Consider the following 27,200-nt stretch of genomic DNA (forward strand, 5'->3'; position numbering starts at 1 on the left):
ATTACAATGTCTTTCGGGGGAGCATGGCGCCGCCGCGTCACAATACGTGACGAAATTATCCACGACACTAACGCTAAGGAATTTGTCGGCTTTGGCGTTTTTATAAAGTAGTCCCACCATCTGACTCGGTTATTTGAGCACTTAGTGTTTCTGTAGTCGCAGATCCGACCGGACGAGTGGATACCCTTACAAAAGAAATGACCCGGCCCACACCAGACCACCACGGAAAATGGCGACTGTGAAATAGATGGAAGACGAAAGTAAGAAATCATTAAATGCAGCGTTTCGGTAGTCTTCAGCTGTCATCCAAGCCGCTCAGAGGTAATGCTTGTTTGTTTATTATCGTGTTATTCGTGTTTCATTAGCAACCATCGAGGGGGTGATTGTCATTAGCCACAGTTTAGCCTGAGGAATAGGTTTTGGTGTGGAACAGCCTTAATGGAATGGTCTGCAGCTCCTGCAAGCAGCATCCAACAACACAGCGTGACACAACTGTCAAGGAAATGCTCTTATACCGCAACTAAACAGAGCTGTTGGAGCTCCGATTGATTCTGGAAGTAGATACATTTAGTCATACATCGCAGCTGTCGTTGGTAGCATGATACTGAACTCCTGTACTGAAAGTTTCAGCTCTGTGCAAAATCCACCACCGCCTCATCAAAAGCCCTTTGCCATGTCCATCGGTTTGAACATTCAGTACTGCCGTGTAAATGTGACAAACACCTTCATCTGCCAAAATCCTACTGAGTTGGTATGACACTTTTATTGCCCTTCATATGCTAGAGCTCTCACTCCCTCGACCTTGTAGTTTCATAAACAGCCACAATTAACCATTGAACTCAATTATGATTTGCGTTTAGCTTTATACGCTGTAAATGGTTATTAGACCAACTTGTCCTATAGCTGACTTGCATATAACAGCAGATTTGATGAAATAACATTATTTAGCAGCATGAAAAATATACCTAAAAAAATATCAAGATTATTTGTAACTTGTTTGTTTGTCTGAAAACAAAATGTTTACTAAAACAAAGAAATGCAGAAAACATACATAAAGCTAAAATATTGTTTAAAAAAATGTTAATCAAAATTGCGAACTCATAAATATTATTATCGCAGTTAGCATTAGGGATGCACCGATTGCAGTTTTTTGACCGATCGCTGATTCTGATTTTGGCCGATACCAATTTTCTTTGCCTGAAGCTAAACATAGCACGAAAGTCGCTGAGTTGGTAAGATTGGATATTGTTAACTGTAAATGTGCCGACATGAGCTGGTGGCCTGGTCTGTCAGTCAAACCTTTCTCACAGCAGAGCAGAAGAGGACAGTGTTTGAGTTTTACACCTTTGCAGAGGTAGATAAGGTTGGTGGATGAGATCGACTTCATATGTAACCATTGCCAATCACTGATATCTCAAAATTAAGGAAATCAGTGCCGGTGAATTTTGAATGAATTTTAGCGCGACACAACCTAAAATTATTGGAGTTAACTCTAGTGGCTGCTTTGATAATAGCGTCCTCTTGACTAAAGAGTAATAAGAAATCATGCAGTTTTTATCCTGGTTGGCCCTGACTCAAAAATTCAATCTTTATCCAAAATTGGAAAGAACATAATCCTTAATTGTCACTTGTTTGGGGTAATAACAACACTTGGTTTTCTGAAAGCTATATTACTATGAGAAGAAAACTTGTCAAGCTATTTTCATAACTAGAGGAACAACAGATGGAAGAAGCTATTTAAAAGAAAATTCCCTTCTGCAATATATTGAAACAGGTATGCGGTTCAACTTAGGCTACGTGGGAGCGAGAGAGAGCAAGACTTTCAACACATAGCTAATCACATTAATGTCGCTTAATTTGATCTTTTTACATTTTATTCTTCTGCATTGGCCTTGCTGGATTTGGAAATGTTGCCAGCCTTTTTGAAATTTCAAAGGCAACACATACCAGAAGAGCTTTGTGTCTTTTGGTGTGCAACAATTAACGCTTCCGGCAAACATTGCATTCATCATGCTAAATTGCACAAAGAAAGCATATTGTTATTATTACATGATTATAATATATCTATGGATTATAATCAAATCCAGTTAACTATGCTAGCATATGGCATACTTTACAATAAGCTATGCCATTGTAGCTTATTGTAAGCTACAATGGCTTACATTGAAGTAATAGATTACTTATTACCAGAGGTGTGACCAAGTCACTGTGTTGCAAGTCTAAAGTAAGTCTCAAGTCTTTGTCCTCAAGTCCGAGTCAAGTCTCAAGTAAAGACAGGCAAAAGTCGAGTCAAGTCTCAAGTCAGGAACCTTTAATTTCAAGTCATTTCGAGTCGTTTTTATTTTTATTTTTTTTGAATAATTTGCAATTATACAAAAAATTCAAATAATAGACCATTTGTTCGTTTTAAAATATGTATTTATCTCAAATAATAGAACATGTGTAGCTGAACACAAAGTATAAAAAACATTTTTAAATTGGACCACTTTATTGCCCAGTTCTGTTAAACTTGATATTCAATAAAAAAAAGACGAAAATGCTGACATTTCCACAGCACAATACAAAGAACCATCACAGCAGTTTTTTCCTCTTTTCTCTGACCTGTCAAAACAATATATTGTCAATATAATTTCCCAACGTAGATGTCTTCAAATACACCAACCATCCTTAGATGATACTAGACCTGGCTCATCATCATGATGGGACAGAGAGACTCTGTTCCCTGTGTTCAGGTCCAGAATCTGCTTTCTGTTCCGGAGCCCCGCTCACTATCCACCGGCTTCCTGAGCTAACACGGTGCACATTATTTGTGGAGGCATTTGAAGGACCGGATTTATGGTAAATCATCACCAATTTAACCCGGAGTACACATGCTAACACGAAGTTAGCTAAAGTCAACTAGTTTACAGCAAAAGAAAAGTGCCACCTACCGATCTTTGTGAAGCTTCAAATGCCGGACAAAGTTGGACGTCGTGGCATTTCCATCCGATATTCTCTTCTTGCATGTTTTACAAGTTGCAGTTCGGTTTTTAGTCGAAAGTTCATAACCTACGTAGCCAAAAGAAATTACTCGCGGAAGCATATTCGAGCGGTTATTTCGTATTTCGTTCCCTGAGCTCTGTAGCTTTGCCGCGTTTTTTTAAACGTCCAAATTCTGTTAATTTGATAGGTTGCGCTGCAGCTACGTACACATACATACATAAGGAGAGAGGAAAACCATAGTGACGGTCTGCGCATATTGATACGGAATGAGTGACATTAATTAATGACGCCACTTTATAAATAATGTGTTTTAAATTTTAAGACTTTGAGTAAAAAATATCAAGTCTTTTCAAGTAAACAGCTTCAAGTCGAGTCAAGTCCCAAGTCAATGGCATGAAAGTCAAAGTCAAGTCCGAGTCTTTGAGCATTTTTTCAAGTCAAGTCTCAAGTCGTGATTTTAACGACTCGAGTCTGACTCGAGTCCAAGTCATGTGACTCGAGTCCCCACCTCTGCTTATTACTCTAAAATTATGTTATAATACCATAAAATGTTCAGTATATAAATCTATTTAACTCCACCTGAAAACTACATTACTAGGAAATATCTTTTTTACAATTGTCATTATACTAAATTTAGATTCTTTTCAACCTCAATAATAAGCATTTCTTGTCCATTTCAAACTACTCTCCCACTAGAAACAGCCCTATAATGCAACCATAGAGCGAGATGTACTAAAACAGCAGCAACAGAATTACAAAAACTGGACACTGGTAACAATTAATGGTACTGTACCATAAAATCTTTACTGTGTTCCTTCATATCTTCATTTAAAGTATCCAATTGCCCAAAATATTTACTGCTGTTTTTGCTATTGATCAGATGTCAAATTTGAGTTTATTTGAACCTTCCACCTTTAAAGTTGCAAAACATATACAGAATTTACCATTTTTACAATCATACCAAAATTGTACATATTTATTAACACTGGAATTACTCATTTCCATTCCTTAGTGTCCTAGTGTCACTAAAAAGCTTCAAACTCCAAATTAGAAATGGGTGAGTCAAGATTCAGTTCACATACAATGATGAGCCAGATGGGCTACAATGCAACATGTCCCTAACACACGCAAATGACCTCCCCGCACCCAATAAAAAGAGAAAACAATAGCATACTGATAGCTCAGGGGAAAAACACCACATCAGGAAATGCGCAGTTATTTTGACACAAAATTCCGTGGCAGTGTGTGTCACTTGTTAGAGCTGTCCTACTTGCTCCTGATGCTGCCACTTGGTTGGGGTGTTGCTGTAGAATGTGGGGATCACATTCTCCATGTCCTTAAGAAGGGATGTCATATCCAAGAAATTGAGGTAGCCCAAAAGCCTAGATCCTTAACTACTGTGGATGGTCACTGACCCTTGGTGGTAAAAGCTACAATGAACCTTTGAATTGACTTGCCTTTTCCAAGGTACGTGGGAACTTTGACACACTGCAGTTGGAAGTATGTTTGGTATTATGTCATATCAACCACCCAAAGACATTTAAAGGACTGCTTAGACAACTGGAACAGCTTCATTACCAGTTACTAGTAACAGACTTTTAAAGCAAAATACTAGTTAAACATCATGTGCTACTCCTCAGCTATTTTTTTTGTTATCTACATATCTGTTTCTTGGGAAGGAGAGCACTTGCCTTTGGTTCCTTTCTGGAATAGTACCCAGCAGTCTGCAGACAATGGACTTGCTTCGCCTTCCTGAGTGTTATGGTCAGGAAGGCCCTTGACTTGCACTACCATGACGCGCTATTGTACAATATTGATTGATAACCATTTTAAGTTCTACAAAACACATTCTTGGGCAATAGAGGAATTCAAGGCAGGAATTCTTTTTGACACTACTGATAGTGGAAATTACTTATAATTATATAAATAAAATAGCATATCTGGGGGGGTCTAGGGGTTAGTGTACAGTCAGACCACTTCCCCCTTCTTCTCTAATGGTACGCTAACCCCCTGGCCCCAGTGCCCCATCCTCCTCCGGACTCTAACGATACGCTAGCCCCCCCCTCAACTTCTCTCCTTCGTTCCCCCTTCCCCCTCCTTCTTCGCCTCCCACCTCCTCTCTTCTAACGATACGCTAGCTCCCCCTCACCTTCTCTCCTTCTTCTTCAACCCCCCACTCCATTCCCTCGGCCCCCTATTTTCACTCTTTGGTACGTTTAACCCCCCCTTGCTTCACTGTAGCAGCGGACAAAAATGACTAAAAGTTTATGGTATTCTCAAATCCAAACTTAGCAGCACTCTTACAACCATAATCATCCACTCCCGTAAATTGTGTTGAAGTTCTGCTGAAGAAATATATCCAGTTTTGACACGTTCTGACAACGTGTCTCTCCGTGGCTGTCCGTTGGTGAGAAAAAGTCCTGTAAACACAGTTAAGCATGAGGGCGCACAGAGCCTGACTTTGATGTACCAAAGGCGCACAGATTACGCGTGGTTACGCATGCAGTTGGTGGATTCATGTCAAAACAAACCCCAAAATGCCTTATATCCTTGTGACAGGACGCGTGTTGGCTACACATCGGTGGCTTTAGATTTAGTCTCAGAGTTGACCAGTCAGAAATATTTCAGAAAGAATAGAGGCATGTCAAAATGAACTCAAGTCGCTCTGGATATTATTGGATCGGAAGAAGCCATTTCAGAACATTTTTTGTCGAATGCGGTGTCAATCAAAAGAGGGGGCTCTAGGCTGCCCAATAAAAGCGTCATAATGGACACCGGCAGAGTTTAAACCCTTAAGTCTCAGCCCTGGAAAATACAATGGAAAAACGGCACGCGGGCGTTCAGGTGCGGGATAAGAGGTTAAGGTATATGTAGTTCTGCATACTGTATATCCATTGTTCTTATTAACATAAAACAGTCTGTAGAGATTTAACCGTTTTCTCCAGTTAGGAAAAAGTACACACATTTTGCTGTTATTTGAAAAGTAGTGCAGAGGCATTGATAGCAGTGTAAAATGTAGATTAACTGCAACTCATTTCTATTACAGTATATTTACCAATATCATGGCATGGTTTTCGTATATTGTTGAGCCCTAGTAAACATCAGATCATTTTTGTTTAAACCCTTTGAAAATTGATCCTGGAATGACTATTTCAAGTTTCAACCATCCCCAATTCCTGCATGGTATGCCACACATTTGACAATGTACACCTTTGGTGGCAAAAGATTGCATGACAATGCATCACGTTGATAGTTGTTCAACCTACTTGTAGTTATCTTATGACTTTATTTTCTTCTCGTTGGGTGGTGATCACAGAATCCTGAGCATTCCATAGCCTGAAATCCCTGGTCATCAACTTTTACAGCAGAACGTTTACCTTCTGCTGAAAAAGGTGCGGTGCACTTTGCAATTGACTTTTTTTTTCTGAGTTGGGTGGAAACTTTAACTTGCTTACTTGATGATTCTATGCTGAGAGTGGTAGTTATGATAAAGGTTGCAGTGTTTTAAAAAAATTCAGCTATTTTTCACAGCCTACATATTGGGCCTCTTGTCCAAGGTATTTTCTTTAAGGTACAGAGGGTACTGCTAGTACCCATGTGACTGTATGCGATCACCCTAAACTGTTTGTGACTGGCCTCACAATTGCATGCTTTCAGGTTCTGTTTTTGTGTTGTTAAAATTAAAAAATTAAAATTAACAATAAACCCCTACCTCTTTGTGGTTGAGTATTTACAAATGTACATATCTGCACATTTTTCTGGAACTTGGCTCCAAATTGTTCACGGAAACCTGCCTAAGGGGGGATTGTTTCATAGAGCATATCTCAACTATTCATAATAAAATTAAAATGCTGCTTTCCATGCATGCGTTATTGGCTGGCATTTGCACAGTAGCCAGTCCAGAAGCATGATTTGTGTTTCTTGTCACTGATTGTCAAGAATCAGTGACAATTCTTTCAGGTGTCACTGATTCAAGGATTCAAGGAATCAGTGACACCACCTATTTGGGGTTACCGAACCCCAAATAGGTGGGGATTCACTGTAATTTTAATTTCTGTTCATTAAAAAAAAATTGACTGATTTGTTCCTGTTTGCATGCAAAATGTTAACGAGTTTACCTGAAATTCAAAAATGTATTTCATCTACCTGTTGTTATGGTAATCTGAATAGGCTTTTGTTTGGTCTTCCAGGTCATGGCCATGGAGGTGTCATGTCTGACAGGTGTTGATGAAGATGAAAAAGATGCTGATTCTGAAATTCAGTCCCTCATGCTGCTGCAACCTGTGAAAATGGCGCAAGATTCGGCCTCTTGCACCGATTCTTTTGACACGCCATCTTTGCATCAAAACAATGTCCTAGATGTTCTGTCCAGCTCGGATATGTTGTCTCCAATTGGTTTGGCGAATGGACCCTCTTTGCATCAGGCTACTCAAGCTCATGAACTTCACTGCATTAGCTCCGAAAAAGACGAGGAAAAGAGCATCACCCAGCTAAAGACTGTGCAGGAAATAGACAGTCCTGGAATTTGGGGATTTGACACAGAATCAGCAGAGAATTCATTGGACGATTTCAGCAGTGCCAGTGACCTCAACTGGGACCCTCACAAAGAGTTTATGCAGTTTCTTTTGGAGAACCACAACGATTCCCCTGCAGAGGAGCCAAAAGAGGAAGTTGGTCTTGCCAACAGTCAAAGGAGAAGGAAGCGAAAGATGGACATGGTGGTAATGGTGGATCCTTCAGAAGATCTATACCCGGATCTAAGCCCCAAAACATCTGAGAAATCGTCTGATGCTGAAGGCTACGTAGACTCCGGTCTTGTTAGAGACATCACTAAACCACAGAAGCTCTCCACACCACAGTCATCTACAGCAGATATAGTTCCTAAGTACCCAAACGGAACAGTAAAGGTCATTAAGCAAATTCTGTACAAAACACCTACAAGAAGTTCCCATGGGAATATCATAAATGATAAACATTCAACACTAAAAGGGCGGCTGAAAGTAAATTCTCATTCACAGGGGAGGCCATTGCCTTTCCCTTGCTCAAAATGCAATCTGGTGTTCAAGAAGGAGCATCGCTTGTTTAATCATATGAAGTCTCACAATGACCCTCCTAGTTATCCAGCAAAGCCCTTTATATGCAGAGAATGTGGCAAATGTTTCAAACAAAGCAATTCACTAATTGACCACATGTCCACCCATGAGAAGAAAACGAGGCTCATGGAAGAAGAAAAAGATGTGATTGACAAGAAAAAAGAAGACGCAAAGTTATTCTGCCCTCAGTGTCCGTTCGGTACAAGCTGCCCAGACTCTTTTGTTCAGCACGCAAAAACTCATGAAAAAGACAAAAGAAGGTTTAAATGTGACAAATGCAGTTACAGAGCCGTGACTGACCATGATCTTAGGAGACATAGCGTTATGCACCACACGGTTATTAGAGTTAGAAAAAGAGTGCGGAGGGATGATAATGATATGTACCCTTGCGAAATTTGTTCCTATAAAGCTTTTGGCAAGCAAGTGTTTGTGAATCACTTAATCCTTCGTCATCAAATGTCTTTTGATGAATACACAAGAGCACAGAAAGAGGAGACAAATGCACAACAGTCCAGGGAACGCAAGCCACCTGGGCGTAAAACTCAATTCGAAGATGCAGATTTTACGTCAAAAATATCAGTTGAAGACGTACCTGACGAGTTCGGTGGAATTTCTGACTTGTTCAAAAATAGCAAGTTTAAGCGAGATCCCAAGTCTCAATTGACAGAATCAAAGCTTGACAAATCGATTAATGTTCTCTTGTCTCGTCAGAACCATAGAAAGACGGGCATCGAGCAAAAGGATGAAAGCAATAACTCTAGCACAAATGATTATGATTCCAAAAAGGACAAAGACAGTTGTGACGAGTCACAAGAAATGACGTCGGTCAAGGTTGAAGAGAATGCTGGACCACTACATAGTCCTAACTTTAACCTGGAGCACTCACCAATCAAAAAGTCTCAGTCTAAACGAAAAATGTCCACCCCATATCGCAACACCTCCGACCAAGACTCATGTTTCATTTTACCAAAACCTTCGCCTAGCCCTAAGAAAGTTAGCTCAGAAGATGTGTCAGACTCTGATGAAAAGGACATTTTCCCGGTCAAAGAGTCTGAAGCCAACGGTAATCATTTTAGCGATGTGATCAAAAAAGAAAAGAAACACATAATATACACATACAGTAGGAGGATGTCCATGAGAGGTGCTCTACAGGCATCGAAAAAGCTGTTTGAGAAAATCAAGACTGAAGAACAGGAACAGAATGAGGTTGAAATCAAAGAAGAATGCATTGAAACCGAGGTATTTCAAGAAACATTCGAGGCCCACCAAATCCCATTGGGGGAATCCCCCTCAGACGATTTGTCAGAGGCAGAAATGGACACTAAAAAGTGTCCGTACTGTCCTGCTGTTTTCGAGTCAGGAATTGGACTGTCCAATCATGTGCGTGGACATCTTCACAGGGTTAGAGTTAGCTATGATTCACAGCATGGTGGGTCTCCACAGGAGGTGGGTTATCAGGACAAAAGACCACGAATCCGGCGGAAGAATTCAACATTACGGCGACTGAAAAAAGGTATTATTTGTGCATGTTTTTTTATTGAATAAAAAAAATATGAAGTCAATTTGTTGTAACAATGTTAAACAAGTAACTGCAGTAAGAGAGACATAGTAAGCGAAAAGGCAAAGAAGGACTGTTCGATTTCACATTTAGTGGAATTTTGCAACAATTTGCTGCTAACAAGGTATACTTTCATGTGAAAGCTAGTGATAAACTTGGATAAATTAAAAGAAAAAAGAGAACTCTGCCGTGTTTATTTCTTGACTGACCTCCAACTAGCATTGTCCTTTAGCCAATGTTGAGATCTTACCCTGAGAACAAATGAATCTTACACTTTACCAAAGCCTAGCTCTGTTGGGAGCAGCTAGCATGTCTACCAACAGAAAAACGTGACGTGACATCATCATTTCCTGTAAACCAAAAAAGTTCAGTTTTTGTGGTTATGTTTTATTCATGCATTTGGATGTGCGATGAAAGTACTTGGTCACGTATTTTTAAAGTTTTTATTGGCTGTAGTGACCTTTATTTGAAAACATTCCAAAAGGAAACTGGATAATGAAAGAGGGGAAAGACATGCGGCAAATGTCATCCGGGCAAGGATTCGAACCTGTCCTCAACGCGGCCAACAATCGCTTTATGTGGGTTGTGCCTCTTGCGCCTCCACAGCACCCCTGGTCACCGTTTGTTTAGTTTTCTACGCAGGCCAAAGAGTTTGTACTAAATTATTTCATGCATTTCTTTCCAGCTTAAGGAATAAGTTAAGCTGGAAAGTTAATAACTTAACTTTCCAGCTTCAAGTTCGAGACGGCTTGGACTGATAGCATTCCGTCAGTCCAAGGCGGAATGCCACCGTCTTGGACTGTCATCATAGATGGGTTATGCTATCTTTGATGAGCCATGATTAGTGATTAGAGACAATATTCAAAGCTGTCTTGGTGGTGCAGGTGGAAAAGTCAATGAATAATTCTACCATCAGTCAATACAGGACTGGATTCAACTGGGTTCTGAAGAAGACATTGTGTTCTTGTGGAATCATTAAGGCTTTCTCTAGCTAACAGAGCCATTTTATTCTCTCCAGAAAGTTACCTAGAACCCACATATCATAGTCAAAGTCTTACTTTATTATAGTGCATCTGTAGTAAATGCAAAATTTCTATTCTTAGCACATGCTAGTAGCAGTATCCAAGCCATAATGTTAAGATAATGTTTTCACTTTTACCTTCTTTTCTCCCTACAGCACTACAGGACGATTCAGATTCCGAAACTGTGAGGACCATTCACTCTTGTCCGTTATGTGGGGACTCATTTGACAACAGAACTGGACAGTCCAACCACATACGAGGTCATCTGAAAAAGCTCGGAAGGAACTTTTCTACAAAGACCAAATCCCCGTTAATTTTGCTCCGTGAGCTGATGCGCGACAAGAAGGAGTGCCAGCGGGCCTTTCAGATTCTGGGAAAAAGACGAAACCATTTCCAGTACGGTGCTTTGCCAAAGCTGCCCATCGTCAATCGCTTCGCCTCTTCTCAGATGGGATTCCCAAAAAGTCACTCGGTTCCAAACCATTGCACTGATGCCAAACCACTGATGCCCTTTTCTTTAGCAGAGGGCAAATCTGAAAGCGGGCAACTAGAAAAGCTGGATGTTAAGACGTCCCTCTCAGGCACGACCGCCCTGATTGGGATCCTGAAGAAGAGGAAGTGTCAGGAAGATGCAAGACAAAAGGGATCCTCTCAGATGTCAAGAAACGGTTTACCAGTTTTGTCGAATCCTGAGGAAAGTTCAGGATCAAAAGTTGTATCTTCACTGCCAAACTCAGTACCTGGTGGTAAGTAACTCTAACAGAAGTAAATGGGTTAGAGGGACAATGAATTTATCCTTATTCAAAATGTATTATTGTAGAAGAAAAGATTTGTTAGCGATATTACCACCATTGATTATTTTTGTTGAAGTAAGGCGTCATCAACATAAAGGAGCAGTTTTCTGAGCATTGATCATCAGAATGGGATCAAAACATCTTTATATTCCAATCGAAATGTATTTATTTAAAAGGGACATACACATTAACAGGTGATGTAAATATGCTGACTTTAGCAAGACCGCTAATTTTCATGTGCATTAGCAGATAACCCAAGTAAATGGATTAAAGAGAGTAAAATCTCTCATGTTTAATAATTAGCACAATACAGGTAATATGTTAATCCAGTTCAAATCTGAATCCATGTTATTCTCAAAGAATGTTTAAAGCACTGTTACAATACTGAAACAGATCAAAGACACAAATAAAAGAAAACAATGAAAGCTAAATGAAATGTACCACAGCCTGTAGTAAAATAGAAACAAACGAATCATGTCGCTCTTCAAAAGCCACTGAAATTAGTGTTTTTAAGAGAGACTTGAAAACATCAAGAGAAGAATTACCTGTTTAATATGTAATGGCAGCTTGTTTTTGTAGTTTTGGAGCTTCAGCCTAGTTTTAGCCACCAGAAGCTGATTCTTAGGGCCTGTGGTGAAACATAAGGCTGAAGCAGGTCAGAGAGGCACAGAGGAGCTCTGATGTATGTTAAAGTGTCATGTTCATAAAGGGGAAAAATCAGGTCAATATGTCCTTATGTGGAATCATCTAAATAGACAATCATGCAAAGATTCATAAAAAATCACAAATTCTCAACATTTGAAACAACAAAAAACAAATTTACTAGCATGGTTTCTTTAGTAGTATGACCCGCTTTAGCTGGGGGAAGGGAGAGGTTATATTACACCACCTGGAAGTCGTAAAAGGATCGTTTTTTTAAAGCCTGAAAACAGAATATAGAATAACTTTTACATTCAGTTGTAACGTTACAAATTGCCCCAAACGAATCAAGAATGTTCAGAATTATTCCAGATATCTCAAGCTCGATTGTTTATTGTTTATTCAAGACTAAAACAATACATAAAGTTGGAGACAGAAATGTGAAAAATGTAAAAACAAATTGAATCAAGTTCAAACACTACAACCTCTATGTGTTCTACCAGAAAATATAGACGACTCTACTGCAGTGACTTACTAGTCAGGTCATGTGTTATCCTTTTGGCCAATATGTTCAGCTTATGTAACAACTGCATCAAATGCTTGGAGGTCTGCAAGGACACAGACCAGGTTCTCCACTGACCAGAGGATTCAGCCTCCAGAGCCGTTACTGTTGCTGCACCAAAAAACCCCAAAACACATTGAAATGATCAATTTTAGTGTGGTGGATTCCAAATTAAAAGCACTGTTAAATAGCAGATGGTTTGTTTCCAGTGATTCTCATGCATGTCTGGCCACTGCAGTGTGAAACACACACCACCCTTTATTCAACCAAACCGGTGTTTGTCATAGCGGCTGTGCTGGTTGCGGAGGGACAGAGGGAAGAAGTTTTCTTCTTCTTTTTTTTCTTCCAGGCTTTCAGTCTGACCTCAGGTCAAATATATCAGGCTGTCAAAAGAAAACCACTACATTAAATTTACCAGAGACAGTAAAGAGTAAACAAAAGTAAAAGAGGATTTGGAGAATTTAGACTTGTTTGCCAAGTTTTCCTGAACAAATGGTCCTGAAGCCATCCACTTCTTTTTCAATAAACATGCACTGTTCTACAGGCATACAGTGTTATTGCCGTCAAGTCAAAGGCAATAACACTTTAACTGTCCTTAAAAGTGTTTGTATGAACTGCTATTAATATTTTTGAATTGAGAGGGATTGAAGCTGAGGTGTGTAACATTTTATAACAATTTTTTTTAACATATTTGTTAAAGCTATCAGTATTTTGTGACAATATGAGACGGAAAAACTGTGGAGAAAAAAAAACTATCTCCTACTCCAACAACCAATCAGAAAGCGGAGGAGGGGCTTACTGCTGTCAATCAACTTCATGTATCATGGCAGAGAAACAACTCACTGTTCCAGGAAAACCGTTTCTCCACTGTCACTAGTGGCCATGCTAATTAGTCTTAGCATTCATGGCAGGTTGTGGTTTGATGAACTAGCTGTATGCTAGCAGAGAGCAAGGCATAGGATGTGGAGCAGTGCTTACACAAACATGATTGACAGCGCTAAGACCCTACTCCTGGCTGTGATTGGTTGTGTCTGACCGAGCCAAGTATTGACGTTCACATATAGAGAAGGCAGAGGAGGTGGATTCTTTTTATTTATTTATTTTTTTTTTTTTTACAGATTATTTGTCTCACACTGTCCTATCACACAAAATATTGACAGATTTAGCAAATATTAAAAAAAAAAAAAGTTATGTGCCACAACTTTAAGTGTCAAACATCCACTTTTGACTTGATTCCCTTTGACTAGATCAGATATTCACTGCTCATAACCATTTCAATTCCCTCCCTACAGAGGCCATGGAGAACCAACAAATGGACTATAATTTAACTTTTAAATCATAAAGTGTTGCAAAGTGTTAAATACTGATGATTTTGTCTTTTCTTTCTTAAACCAGTTAATTGAACTTATTTTCTACTACACCACGGTACGGTATCGTCAGCATAAAGTAGTAGAATGAGATGGAAACCTCCACAAACCATGTTTTAAAAATGTTCAACAATGTTTTGCTTGTCATCTGTGTCTTTTTACAGAAAAGGGTGAATTCAATAGGAAAGTGTGCATCCACTGTAATGCAACTTTCCACAGTGGAGTTAGCCTGTCCAATCACCTTCGGGCTTTTGCAAAAAGACAACAGATTGCCTTACTGGAAGGGACCAGTAAGTTCAGTTTTAAACCTGACTTCATTTACATTTCTAACTAACTTCTTGTGTGTCCTCCTGACCCAGTAAGTCATCTTTGTACATTTTGAATCTATCTGTATTTGATCCTCACCCCAACAATGTTTAAAAAATAGTATACACCACAAACTCAGCAATATCAGTTTCTAAATACTTTTAGCTGTTTTTTATTTTTTAGAAAACAGCAGTGGTGGGTCCCAAAAATGCTAATCATAAACATTAGTTCCGCTAATGCAAAAGTGCTGCACCATTGTGGCATTTAGCTGAACCCTACGTTAAAGCGCTAACCTCAGTTCAAGGTATATCTTCCTTTGAAAGGCTACGACCCTTGAAGAATTCTTACCAACACAGATGTAAAACTTTTTTCAACTGAAAGTTTACAAAGCAGCCAGGTAAGTTGGCACTTTAGAATTTATTTATTTAATTTAGAAAAACCTCAGGCGCTGAAGTTAGCAAAAGCGCTAAACAAAAAAAATGAGCGGAACTGGAAAACGGAGTTCACTTTTAGTCCAGTAGGAGGTCAGTCCACAGTTCAGACTTTTTTTTACCTTCATTTTTCAATCTGACATGACACAGCCAGATAGATGAAATTGCCCCAGAGCCATACGGCTTTAAAGGTTCTGTGAAGAATGTCCTCTTGAAGTCAGAACCAAGATGTTACAAAACTCTAAAGCAAAAGAGAACCAGTCTCGCCAGTCTAGAAGTGGTGTGACAACAACTGAGGCAACTTTAGTTGACTCCATGTGAAGCCTAGCAGCTGTGTTATGAACAACCTGCGAGTATTTTGGACCTTAACTTTGCATTATTTCCAAAGTGCCAAAAACAGGAGCCACTCAAAGATCGGGCATGACTGTCTAATTTAAACAAAGTTTAAGTAAATGTTCTTGATAGAAGATTTAAATAGCGTCACATTTCTGCCAAAAACCCAGAGGAGCAGATTAAGGAATCACAATAGTGCATATCGTCACCTTCTTAGAGTAATGACATCTTTTGCTAAAAGTGAGGGGGTTTTTGCCTATAACATCTTTTAGAAAGAACAATGTGATTATTTTTTTTATTTTCCAAAATCACTTGCAAAAAAATAAATAAAAATGGCTGAGGCCATTGTTATAGAAAGGTGACGCTATATTAATTGAGAACACTCACCATCCTGAAACAAGGAGGCGGGAGCTGAGATCCAGACAGATGTGTGAGCAAACAATGTGTGAAATGAAATCAAAGCTCCACCATCTACTGATTATTATAGTGTTCATTCATAGCAAGGCTGCGCTGTAATCTGACCCGTCACTCTGTGGGTTTAACTGGACTTCTCATCTTGCAGCAATTCAGTGTAAAGCGGTCAGGACCCGTTCAAGGCCCGGTTTGAAGAAGAAGACACTGCCCTTAGCCCAGAGCCCAGAGGAGATGTACAGGCTCACCTGCAGGCAAGTTTGTTCTGCCTTTTCAAAAGCTCTGCTGTATGATAGCATATTAGGGCCATTGTTGATGGAAGAGAAAAAAACAACTCTGAAATAATTTCTGAGCTCCGAAAGTCAAAAATTTGCAAGATGAAACAGAAATTCTGAGATATTAAGCTCAGAAATTTTCTTTTTTATTTTCTTTTTTAAAAAACTTGTAAATTTCGGTTTCAAAAGTTGGAAGATTTTGGACACAGAAAACTTTTAAGTGAAATTTCTGAGATTGAGCTCAAAATTTCTAAGTTGTTTCTAGCAGATTTTAAACTTTTGAAGCTCAGAAATATACTTATTTTTTTTCTAGAGAATTTCTGAGCTCTCAACATTTCCTTATTTTCTTGAAAAATTCTGATATCTAAAAATTTCCAAGTTTTTTGTAGCAAACGTTTGAAGCTCAGAAATATACTTGTTTTTTCTAGAAAATTTCATAGATCTCAAAGTGTTCTTGTTTTTTAAAGCAAATTCTTTAACTCTTGGAGCTCAGAAATGTCCCATTTTATTTCTAGGAAATTTCTGAGATTAATCTAGATATTTCAAAGGTTTGTTCCAACACATTTTTGACTCTTGGAACTCAGAGGTTTTCTTCTTTAGGTGATTTCTGAGATCTCCAAATTTTCCTTGTTTTTATTGCACATTTTCAGCTTTCGGAGCTCATAAATTTTCTTACTTTTTTCTAGAATAATTCTGATATCAATCTCAAAATTTCCGAGATTTTTGTAGCGTCATTTTGTAGTTCAGAAATGTCTGTGGTATTTTGTAGAACATTTCTGAGATCTTGTGATTTAAGTTATTCTTGCAAATGTTCCGATTTCTGAAGTTCAGAAATATACTTCCTTTTTGTAGAAAAACTCAGATTAATCTCAAAATTTGTTTCTTTTGGAGGAGAAATCTGCTTTTCTTTTATTTGCTACCTACAATGATCCCAACTCTCCTCCATACTCGTGGATGTTAAGCTGCTTTCTTGGGGTCAAGAGGAATTCACCGACTGCCTTATTTTCCTCTCCAAAGGTTCTGTGACCTCGTCTTCCAGGGTCCGCTGTCAGTCCAGGAGGACTGGATCAAACATTTACAGAGACACATTATGAACACTGGTGTCCCTCGCACTGGGCTCGGCATGGCTGAGGTCACCTCGCTGTCCACAAACCCCCCCACCCTGAAGACGGGCGAAGACGGCTCTTCGCCGGTCGCCAACGCTGCCTCCTGAGGCCAAAGGGGACCTTTTTCTAGATTTCACTAGATTGTATGTACGTGTACATTGGATGTTTGTTCACTTACTTTTGTTTTTAAAGTCATTGAAATAATGGCCAAAAGGACAACACAAGCCCCAGTGTTTTAGACATTGCGCCTGTTTGAACATTTTGGACGGATGAGAAAATATTATTTTGGAATATTGTTACCTTTGTCTCTTTTTACATGGTCCATTTATGAGGAATTAAATTCCAAATGGATAAGACTCTTATTATTTTATGCAGTAATGTAGTGTTGGATCCATTTCTAAAGAAGACAACTTATACCTCAGATTTTTCATGGTTTTAGTCCGTTTTAGTCCAGATCTGGGAGCCTTCGTTGGTCCTCTTAGAAAACACTTTTTTCTTTTTTGCGACGCAACACGACCCAGTCGACACACGTTCATCAGGCCAGAGTTTAGAGCGATGACACTTTTTTTTTTTTTTACTTCAAGTGCAAAAAAATGAGAGAAAAAAAGTCTGCAACCTTTTTTAATACGAATAAAGTGTTTTATAAAGTTTCAGTAACTGCAATGTTTTTAACTAAATACAGTAAAATCTGAAAGTAGGCGAGGAAAAAAAAAAACGCCCTAATGCGCACAAACCACGCAGTTCATGCCCTTCTTTCATGTTACCTATATTTAATGTTTCAATATACTGTTTTGAAATAATTTAATTTGAAATGTACTATATCACAGATACAATGCGTAAACATTTGTGTTGTTCTAAATAATAAAAAAAAAAAAACAGGAAAACTAACTGCTGACTTTTTCTAATAATTTCTGTTATGAATAAATAAAAATGTAGAAAAATGACAGTATTTTATTGAGATTGTGACATGGAAGTGATATTGATGGGTTGACATTCTGTGGAGTTGAGTGTTCTTCAGCTGAGGAGATCCTCAACCATGGAGTGACTTCATTCAAACGGGCAGGCTCCCTGAAACAACACCAACAGTTCACTTGTTAGATTTTAGATTTGGTACAGTACTGATGACATGGACATCATTACGTGTCTGTGATCCATAGATGACCCTTCAAACAAGCTGCTGAGTTTCATCACAGCTGAATAAACTGAAACATACTTCTGACTTATTCTTTTATCCCGTAAAACATTCTTGTTCGCACACTTTGCAATGTTAAGGCTAAGGAGATCTACTGTATATTATTAAAGACTTATAAATTAAGAAGTTTATTATTTTTATTCCGGGGTAAAATAAAAATTACATAATTGTGTGTGTGTGTGCACTAGGTTTTTATGTCCTTGTGGGAACCTGTTTCTGTCTACAACATGGGGTTGTGGGGACCAGTGCTCCTTGTGGGGACATTTTCTTGGTCCCCATGAGGGGAAATACTGTCTTTGGATTAGGGGTTTGGTATGTGATGTTAAATGAATGCAAGTCAATGTAAAGTCCCCACAAGACATGAAAACACAACTGTGTGTGTGTATGATGGGGAGGGCTGCTCTGTGAGGCAGAAGCCTGGAAACTTCAGCTCTGAGGAGGAGCTGCACCTTGAAGGCGGAGCTATGCCCACCTGGGCGTTCTGCACAGCTGAATGGTTGCAATGGAGATTAAAAGATTTCTCAAACGTATGAAAGAATCAAGGCAACCCTCCAGCTACTTTTTTGATGAGGAAATAGTAATGTAACATAAGGTAAAACTCAAAAATCGATTTTACATATATTTTTAAAAATATTTTCAATTCTGCCCCTTTAATAGGCTGGGCTGCTCTAAATACCTTTAGGAAGAGTTCAAACTGCGGCTGCAGCTTCTTGAGCATGGCTTCTGCTTTGCTGAGGCAGGAATGTCTCTGCTGAACTTCAAACCCCTGATGGGGAAACAAAATGATCAGCCAGTGGAAAACCTTGGAGACGTTGTAACCAGCTGGTGTTGCTGGATGTGCCGGCAGAGGCTGGTCAGTCAGCAGCCTCACCTTGGTGTTGGTCAGGTGTTCCAGTGAGGAGACATGGGCCTGCACTTCGGCTGCAGATGTGGACACGTGGACCTTACAGGCCGCACAGTGAAGCATTTCCACCTTCGTCATGTGGTGGTTCTCCTGCAGACCTGGGGACGCCGACAACCACAACCAGCTGGAGTGAGAGCGGGCCGGCCGGGTCTCATTCCTGACGGCAGTAACGTGTTTTACCTGGAAGTGCGTCTTCCTCTACCGCTCGGCTACAGTGCTGGCTTTTATACACCATGACTTCCTGTTGGGAGAAAAATGCCTCCAGCTAATCAGATTTTGTTTTTATTTTTATTTAAGACAGATATTTTGAAACCAGGGTTACCTAACATGAGGTGACATGTATTTGCGCTGGATGTTCTCTCACCTGTAGAAATGCTATTGCCATGTCGTCGTAGCTGCTGCTGCGCTGGATGTGCTCCAGAGTGTCCCAGTGGGTTCGGCTGTCCAGATGTTCCTCCAGCCCCTGAGCGTTGGACAGCTCTATGTCACAGAGGTCACAGGTGATGGGACACCTAGAACACATGTTAAACCAGCTGGGTATCCCCAACACAGACATTCAGGCAAAATCAGCAAATCCCCTCATTTTGCTTTTTATTTTGGCACTAATGCATAATTGTAAGTTTATTGAAAATTTTCCGAAAAAAATAAATAAAATTAATTTTAAAAAAACAGTCAGACCCATTAGGATTTAACTCTCCTGTGGTCTTAAGAGATGGATAAACTGGACCCAGCAAGCTTTTGTGCGGGGGGGTCAGAGTGACGAGGTTTGTTCTGTGTGTGTGGTTTCGGGAACTGACGGTCTGAAGGGAAAACCTCCCGCCTCACTACTGGGACATTTGCCGTGCTCCTCCTGAGCATTCAGGGTTAACTGATTCTAATCCCACTTGCAGGTAGCAGTATTTCTCACTTCAACTCCACTGCTGCCTCAGTCTTACTTAATGTCAAGCTGTAGTCTGGGATTAATATGGAAAGTAACAAAAATTGAGCTATTTAAAGGGGCAGTATTATGTATTTTCTAGGTGTATAATGCTATTTTATAGCGCAATGAATTAAGTTAACTTCAGTTGTCATAAAAAACAAAAACAGCTGTATATATTAACGAAATTTCACTTTGTTATTTAATACCTTGAAATTGGGCTTCTGTCTCTTTAAAAACTCCTGCTCTTTCTGAAGCTCTGCCTTCAGGTCATCACAACATGACTCCTCTGCTAAACCTTTAACGTTTTAACGAGCGTTTCACTGGGAAGTAGCTTTGTATAATGAGCCCAGCAGGTTTTTGCTAATGGCTGCTGGCTAATCTGAAGGAGCCAAGAGTGGGAGTCATGGGGGAATGAAGGGCATGAAGCTTGGAAACTGCAGCTCTGAGAGGAGCTGCGACTGGAAGGCGGAGCTAGGTCCACCCAGGCATTTTGCACAGCTGAATGGTTACCATGGAGATTAAAGGATTTCTCAAACAGTTATGAAAAGTATGTTTTTGATTAGGAATTAAACATAATATGATGTAAAACTCAAAAAAGTCCATTTTACGCTATATTGTCCTTTTAAAGAATAAAAATAAAAATCTGTTATTTTTTATCATCTTTTTTCTTTGTAGGTTTTGGAATGAGGGGGAAAACAACCTTTGGATGATGCCAGACTGATACAACCACCGTGATAAGTTTGTATCACTTTCCTGTTCTCATTTAATACACAGTTAGCAGCAGGGAAGCCCGAATGCTCCGATAGGCCACATTCCTGCAGGGAATTGGAGAATCCAATGTGGAAAAAGTCAGAGACAAAAAAAGAGAAAGAACTCCATGAAGGTAACACTTCGAGCCAGAGGGATGAATGTGCAAACAGCAATGCGTTACAGTGAACCCTCGCTGTAACGCGGTTCACTTTTCACGGCCTCGCGGATTTTTTTGTGCAGTTTTTTTTCCACAGTGCATGGGGTTCTGCGTCCTCATTGGCTAAACAGTCTCCGCGCTTCTTCTCTATATACCGTAACATGCCAATAACGTTACAGCATTTAAATATACATAATGCAGCTTGGCAAATTTTGGCAAACATTTTTGCCCAGAAGGAAAAAAAAGCGACAACAACGACCGATAACTACAGAATGTTCTTCTCTCGAAAAAACACACCTGCACCACAGGCTTCAGAAGGAAAAGCCACTAGAGAGCGGAGTCAGGCCGCAGCGTCACAGTCAGAGGAAGAGTGAAATACAAGAGTCACACTTTGTTCTACTGAACTTCGTAATGATGATTAAAATGATTATGTAAGAAAGCGTTATATTTGTTTTAAAAAAATGCTTGGGCCTGAAAACAGGCTTTGTTCTTTGGTTTTAATGTAGAGTATTTAATTATGCTGTATAATAACTGTAAAAAATAAAGGTAACTACTTCACGGATTTCGCCTACCACAGGTTCGTTTTGGATTGCAACCCCCGCGAAAAACGAGGGTTCACTGTATTTCCTGTTTGCTACCTTTCAATCAAGGTTGCTGGCAGACGGGGCCTCCAGCAATCAAATCATCATCTATTCTTTCTAGTTTTTCAAAATAAGCCTGTTCATGGAGTAGAATAAGAACTAATGTCTAAACAACATAAAACCTCTTGTATTGGGGAAGAAAATGTAAAAACGGATCCATGCAAACTCTACAAAGCACTGAAACCTTTAAATAAAATCCAGGGCACATCCAGAGTTATCTGATTAGGGACTACAACTCATCTGAATGCAACCTAATCTCAGCACTTTTTCTCAGTCAGCTGTTCTGTTTCTGAAAGTGTTCTGGTCAGAAGAGACCAAACCAGAACCTTTTCATCCACATAGAAACTGGTTGTGTGTGGCAGAATGCTTAGGGAGGGTTAATGGACAGATCAAGGATGAAGGGGTGGAGGTCTGCCGTTGAGCAGAACAATAATATCCATCACCACCTCCAAGTGTTTAAATGGCCTAGTCAAAGTCCAGAACTAAAACCAGTTGAGAATCCAAGATGTTTCCCAACTCTATGACTGAGCTCGAGCTATTTCACAAAGACCAAGGAGGAAAATTTCAAATCTATCGATGTGCAAAACTGACCTGCAACTGGAGCAAACGCACAGAACACTTCATCTGTGAAAAGAAAACGATCTAAACCATTAAGCTCCTTCAACTCCAATATAACAGGCCAGGGGTCTGGAACCTGAGGCTGCAGAGCCACAAATGGCTCTTTATACTTTCCAAAAAGATCTAGTATTTATTTTGTCATGGATACACAACAGAAATAACATTTTTTAGATCTATTTTTTGTCTTTAGATTGAAAACGCTTTAAAAACAACACAAATTTCCACTAATTCTCAGGAAAAAATGCTTTTCTTTTTTCTATTTTACAGATTTGCATTTTTCTTTTTTCCCCCAACATAAAAATAGAAATAAGACAGCAACTCTTTAAAAATGACAACAAAATTCTTATAGTAGATATTTACCATTTTTCCAACAGATCCTGGTTAAAGGCAAACCTTTCTAGGTTTAACACATGATATTCCAATCAGATAAATGGAGGTTTGTGGTTATATTTTTTGTGTGTGTGTGGAAATTTTGTGGTTTGGGAAGTTTTAGAGCAAACAGCTTCAATGACGACATGAACATGCCTGGTGCTTACTTGTTCAGTTTAGCATTTTCCCCTTTAATCCTCGTGAGTTTCGGAGGAGGAGCTTCTTGGTCCAGTCCTGTTCAAACACACCACACAAAAAATCATTACGAGAAATAACATTTTGTCATTAAGGATGCAATTAATTCTTTTAGTAGTTATTCAATTATTGTGAGAGTCAGGTAAAATAAAAATCTGATGATTTTCATCAGACAATGCAAACCATTTCCTTTTATGAAAAGGAAAATCAACACATTTTTGTCTAAAATGCAACAACAGCATTTTTTAGTGAACTATTACTCATTTGTAATACAAAATGCGTCTGCAGCTAAATAAACCCTTCTAACATCGATGTGATATTTCTGCTTGACTTGACATCAGCACAGTGCAGTGATTCATTTTGCATCAACTGATAATTGGATATCAATAGGCGCTTAATCAAAGATGTTTTCTTTAGGCTGAAACTCCGGCACTTGCAGAGTGAGAATGTTTTTTTTAATCTTAAATGCAAAATGTAAACATTTTTCTTCCGTTGAGGCTGAATTACTGATCTGCGTTGTTCTTTGAGCAAATGGCCTTTTTTGAGTCTGCAGCGATTGATTCATTACCAAACTGGTTGACGACTATTTCAATAATCGATTCGAATCATGTCAGCTTAATTTTTCGTATAACTATTTTTGGATTCATGTGCAAAGAGCTAACGCGTTCACCTCTTTCTACGTATCCCAGCTGCTGACGGTCTCGCTTTAACCCAGGTGGAGACACCCTGAGGGGGGCGGCCATCTCCACAGAGAGAAAAGACCAATGTGTTATTACAGCAGGAAACACACACTCTTTAGGATAAGAATAAATGTTTACATTTAAAGAAAGAGCAAAAAAAATAAAAAAAACATGCTCAGTGAAACTTTTAGAAAACTTTAGGCGTTACCTCTCTTGGATAATCAGGAAGAGGTTTCCTCTCCCCTCCATTGGTCCTCAGTCCCCTGAAGGACTCTGGGACAGCCTGAGAGGAAGAGCCATGACTCAGTCTGTCAGGACTGTGGATTCTTGCCTCCAAGTGTCCAGTTGGGAATTCATAACCCGGACGGTCCAGTAATTTACTGTCTGGGCTGTAAGCCCGGCTGTTAGCCAGAACATGCCCTGGACTCAGATCTCGGCTGTCTGTGGGTCTGGCCGTCTGTGGAACCGGCCGTCTTTCAAGTGGACGGTTCGCCGCCGTCGACGACTCCCAGCGGCTGGCGTCTCTATCTGGAGACGGGCGCTTGCATCTTTGGCTGCTGTTCTCAACAGTAGGGGGCAGCTGTGACATCTCAGGCTCAGAGTCGGACGACAGAGGGTTGTTGGGGTCATAAAGCTCCGTCCTACGAGTGACAGGAGGAGAAACTGTGAGAGTAGCTAATAGGAGAAACCCAATTTTAACCACCAGGCGCCTGGAAAAGGCTTCAGCAACAGAAACAAAATGGATGCTCTGATGCAACGATGGAGGCACAGAAGACTCACTTCGGAAAACATTCAACACAATTTGAACGAGCACTGTTTTCCTCACCTCATTTCAGAACTTGGACTTTTGTCCTCAGATTCCTCTTTCTGTTTATTGATCGGCTGAAAGGAGGATTTCCATTTGTCAATAGAAGCATCCGCTGCAAAACGCAAAACAAACCTTAAAAAAGCTATTCTATAAAAACTGTCATGTATCACTTCTTTTCTAGTCCTGCTGTAAAGCTGACAATGACATCGAGGCTGCTCTTCATGCTGCGAATTACTGTCTTCAAAAATATATGAACACTTTTGCATTAAAAAGAAATTAAATGAGTTAGCTGACATTTCACTTTTTTATTTAAAAAAAATCATCAGAGATGTTGCCTTATGGGAAAATGTTTGTTGTTTTTTTCCCTTTAAGTCTTATTGTTATCCCCCAACCTTGTATTTTGAATGGTCCAGGCTGGGTGTCCTAAATATTTTAAATGTTAAAATTTGTGTGCATTTGAATTTACTTAAAAATTATAATTTCTCAAACATAAGTATATATCAGACAGCCATGATGATGTTTAGTGTGAAATGTTCCAAAATATTACAATTTGTGTCACCACCAAAAATATCACAAATAACATTTTCCAATTTCAAACATTTTACCATCACATCTGGCTATATATATATATTCCGGTATATATATATATATATATATATATATATATATATATATATATACCGGAAGCCATAAGATTTTAATTTGGCCCCAATTAAAAATAAAGCCTCCATCTACATCAATTACCTCGAACTGCAGTCTGGGGCCACATAAAAATCAACCCAGGGGCCGTAAATGACACACTGCGCTGACTTAAGGTCTAACATTTATCAGCTTTTGCCAATGTAATATATTCTGCATATTGAAAATCTAAATGCACAAAAAAAAGTCCTTATATTTATTTGTTCTCTCATTTCTACTCTGTATATATAAACAGCCATAGAAGGACCGACAGACCGAGGAGGCATCAGCTTTTCGAAGGACTGTTCTGTCACTTGATGGAATATTAGTTGAGGAATAACCGGGGAGAGTCTGAATGTGCAAAGTATTACCTTCAAGTTTCTGGGGCTGGGTCTTGGAAGCCATGTCCGGTGTTGCTGAAATTCGCTTCATCGCTTCTATAAAATGCTGGGGGACTCTGGAACAGGACAGTAAACACAGAAGACTGGGCCTCAGGGTGCTAGGCAGAAATAACCTAACAGAAATTGTGACGGAAGCTAAGCTAGCGGGGCTAGTTTTGATTTAGCTCTACAGCAAAACAAAAGAAGAAATATTATTAAGGAGAACCGTTTACTCTGAGCCTTACAGCAAGCACCCAGCACTGATAGCAAGTAAAATTATTCTTTTTCTGGGGGCTGGAGGGAAAAGGCCAGTGTTTAGCTCGCACCCATTAGCCCGTTAGCTAAACAAATCCCAGCAGACTGATCAGAGCTAATAGTTTGCAAACCTTGGAGCTGGAGCCGGTTTGAACCCCAACGCTGGTGGTGGAAATCTAACTACGGGTTCAAACGGATTTCTGTGCATGCGTCTCATTATTCCTGTAAAAAGAAATGGTCGGTGTGTTGTATCAGAAAAGGGTGTCTATGAAATAAGTCTCCCTCGCTAACAAACTGCTGCTTTACCGCGTAGTCACCGATAGGTGGCTGCAAAACCCAATACAACGAGCTTGATTCTGCCGTGCAAATCATAACCCAGACAATCTGTGCCGGTGGTCGTGGAGTGACCTCAGACTAAACACCAGGAGATATTTCTAAAACAAATCCAAACCACAAGAAGAATAGAATAGAACTATAAGGTTCAACAAACTGTTCCACAAAACAAGACACAAAAAAAAAAACACCAGCACACTATATATGAAAATGTAAAAAAAAAAATATGTAAGAAAGATGTACCTGTTTTACAGCTCTAAAAGGGAATAGGTTAGTAATAGTGGTGTTGGGGGAGACAGCAGTCAAAAGAGCCAAAATGTATTTTGAATCTGACAAAAGAGACTAATCAGGATCCATTCTAATTTATTGACTGTATATAAAGTATGTGGTTTCTCTTAAACTTGTCCTTTATCAAAAATATTAGAGGGGGTGGGAGGTTGTTTAGGTCATTAAATGGATGAGAGGAAGTAATTAAAACTATAGCCATAATTCATTATTCCAAAGGAAAAGTATAATAATGATATATTTGAACCTTAAGTTCATATACTAATGAGGATTCTGACTAGCTCTGTAAACAGTTAATTAATTTCATCTGGAAATGTGTACTAAATCCTAACTGGTTCGATCTGAATATGCATTCATATTTGATTCCAACCTGGGGTGTTTCAAGGACAGGTGAATAATGACTTCTTTCTCAGAAAGTTCATCTGAAATGTCTGCGTAGACCACACTGATGCTACTGTTCCACCTTAACAGGACACGAGATCCCATACACTGCTGGTCCCTTCATTCCTATAAAATCCTAACCAGGTTTAGAACCATCTAGTCTGGTGGGGCTCATCCCAACATTGTAAGATAACATGGATGAGTAAATTTGATGATAAAGGTCGGAGAAAACTGATGTGCTAAACTTGAGGCCAAGAAAAGCAAGTTGTTTTGCCGTATCACTTAACTTCTGAATGTTTCATAGTAGGGGATTTTTCTTACTAGGTGCTGAGGCCCCCATAACATTTTTCACTCCGTTTCTAAGCAACACTGAAAGCACAGTCCTGAGTGGCCCTGATGTCTACAGATTGGACAGGAAATACAGAGAAAAGTTCTGAAGGAGAAATAAAGAAAACTGACACTGATCTTTTGTCTTGTGACACAGATAAGGAATGCTGTAATAACTCCAAGTCAGTTGTGGCTAATTAATTTTTTTTTTCTTTCACATACTTGTTTGGAACTGTCAATGCTGTGAGACAAATCTGTGAAAAAAAAGTTGTTCTGCCAACTCTTAGCTATCTTCAGAAATAGACCTGTCACAAACAACCAATCAGAGCCAGGAGGAAGGTCTGAGTGCTGTCAATCCTACACACTGTTCACACCGTCCCCCTTCCTCTTTGTGACGCTAAAACCAGCTTCCCACACCAGAGCCTGCCACAAATGCTTGGGCAACTTAG

The 27,200-nt window shown here is 39.5% G+C and overlaps 2 protein-coding genes across 2 annotated transcripts; one reads left to right on the forward strand and one right to left on the reverse strand.

Moving 5' to 3' along the window:
• The first annotated feature begins 30 nt into the window (after positions 1-30).
• znf644a (zinc finger protein 644a) lies at positions 31-17,599 on the forward strand. The gene is made up of 6 exons (XM_028020039.1): positions 31-321; positions 7,173-9,588; positions 10,811-11,401; positions 14,182-14,307; positions 15,650-15,752; positions 16,791-17,599. The coding sequence occupies exons 2-6, from the start codon at positions 7,176-7,178 to the stop codon at positions 16,984-16,986; spliced, it is 3,429 nt and encodes a 1,142-aa protein (XP_027875840.1). The 5' UTR covers positions 31-321; positions 7,173-7,175; the 3' UTR covers positions 16,987-17,599.
• Positions 17,600-17,812: 213 nt separating this feature from the next.
• On the reverse strand, positions 17,813-25,758 carry LOC114146186 (DBIRD complex subunit ZNF326). Its single transcript, XM_028020040.1, has 11 exons — positions 25,557-25,758; positions 25,162-25,247; positions 24,131-24,224; positions 23,513-23,945; positions 23,295-23,367; positions 22,597-22,663; positions 19,340-19,487; positions 19,156-19,216; positions 18,943-19,073; positions 18,748-18,837; positions 17,813-17,947 (listed from the first exon to the last, which is right to left on the reverse strand). The coding sequence occupies exons 1-11, from the start codon at positions 25,640-25,642 to the stop codon at positions 17,927-17,929; spliced, it is 1,290 nt and encodes a 429-aa protein (XP_027875841.1). The 5' UTR covers positions 25,643-25,758; the 3' UTR covers positions 17,813-17,926.
• Between the last annotated feature and the right edge of the window lie 1,442 nt (positions 25,759-27,200).

This window comes from Xiphophorus couchianus, chromosome 6 (assembly GCF_001444195.1).
Source record: "Xiphophorus couchianus chromosome 6, X_couchianus-1.0, whole genome shotgun sequence".
Lineage (NCBI taxonomy): Eukaryota > Metazoa > Chordata > Actinopteri > Cyprinodontiformes > Poeciliidae > Xiphophorus > Xiphophorus couchianus.

What these genes read in the sequence shown, in the direction of transcription:
- znf644a (XM_028020039.1), top strand. Translation starts at nt 7,176, where the DNA reads ATGGCCATGGAGGTGTCATGTCTGACAGGTGTTGATGAAGATGAAAAA. An exon ending in ATTACGGCGACTGAAAAAAG is followed by an intron (nt 9,589 to 10,810) that starts GTATTATTTGTG and finishes TTCTCCCTACAG; the next exon opens with CACTACAGGACGATTCAGAT. An exon ending in GCCAAACTCAGTACCTGGTG is followed by an intron (nt 11,402 to 14,181) that starts GTAAGTAACTCT and finishes GTCTTTTTACAG; the next exon opens with AAAAGGGTGAATTCAATAGG.
- LOC114146186 (XM_028020040.1), bottom strand. Translation starts at nt 25,642, where the DNA reads ATGAGACGCATGCACAGAAATCCGTTTGAACCCGTAGTTAGATTTCCA. An exon ending in CCAGCCCCAGAAACTTGAAG is followed by an intron (nt 24,225 to 25,161) that starts GTAATACTTTGC and finishes TGCGTTTTGCAG; the next exon opens with CGGATGCTTCTATTGACAAA. An exon ending in TGGCAATAGCATTTCTACAG is followed by an intron (nt 19,217 to 19,339) that starts GTGAGAGAACAT and finishes TTCTCCCAACAG; the next exon opens with GAAGTCATGGTGTATAAAAG.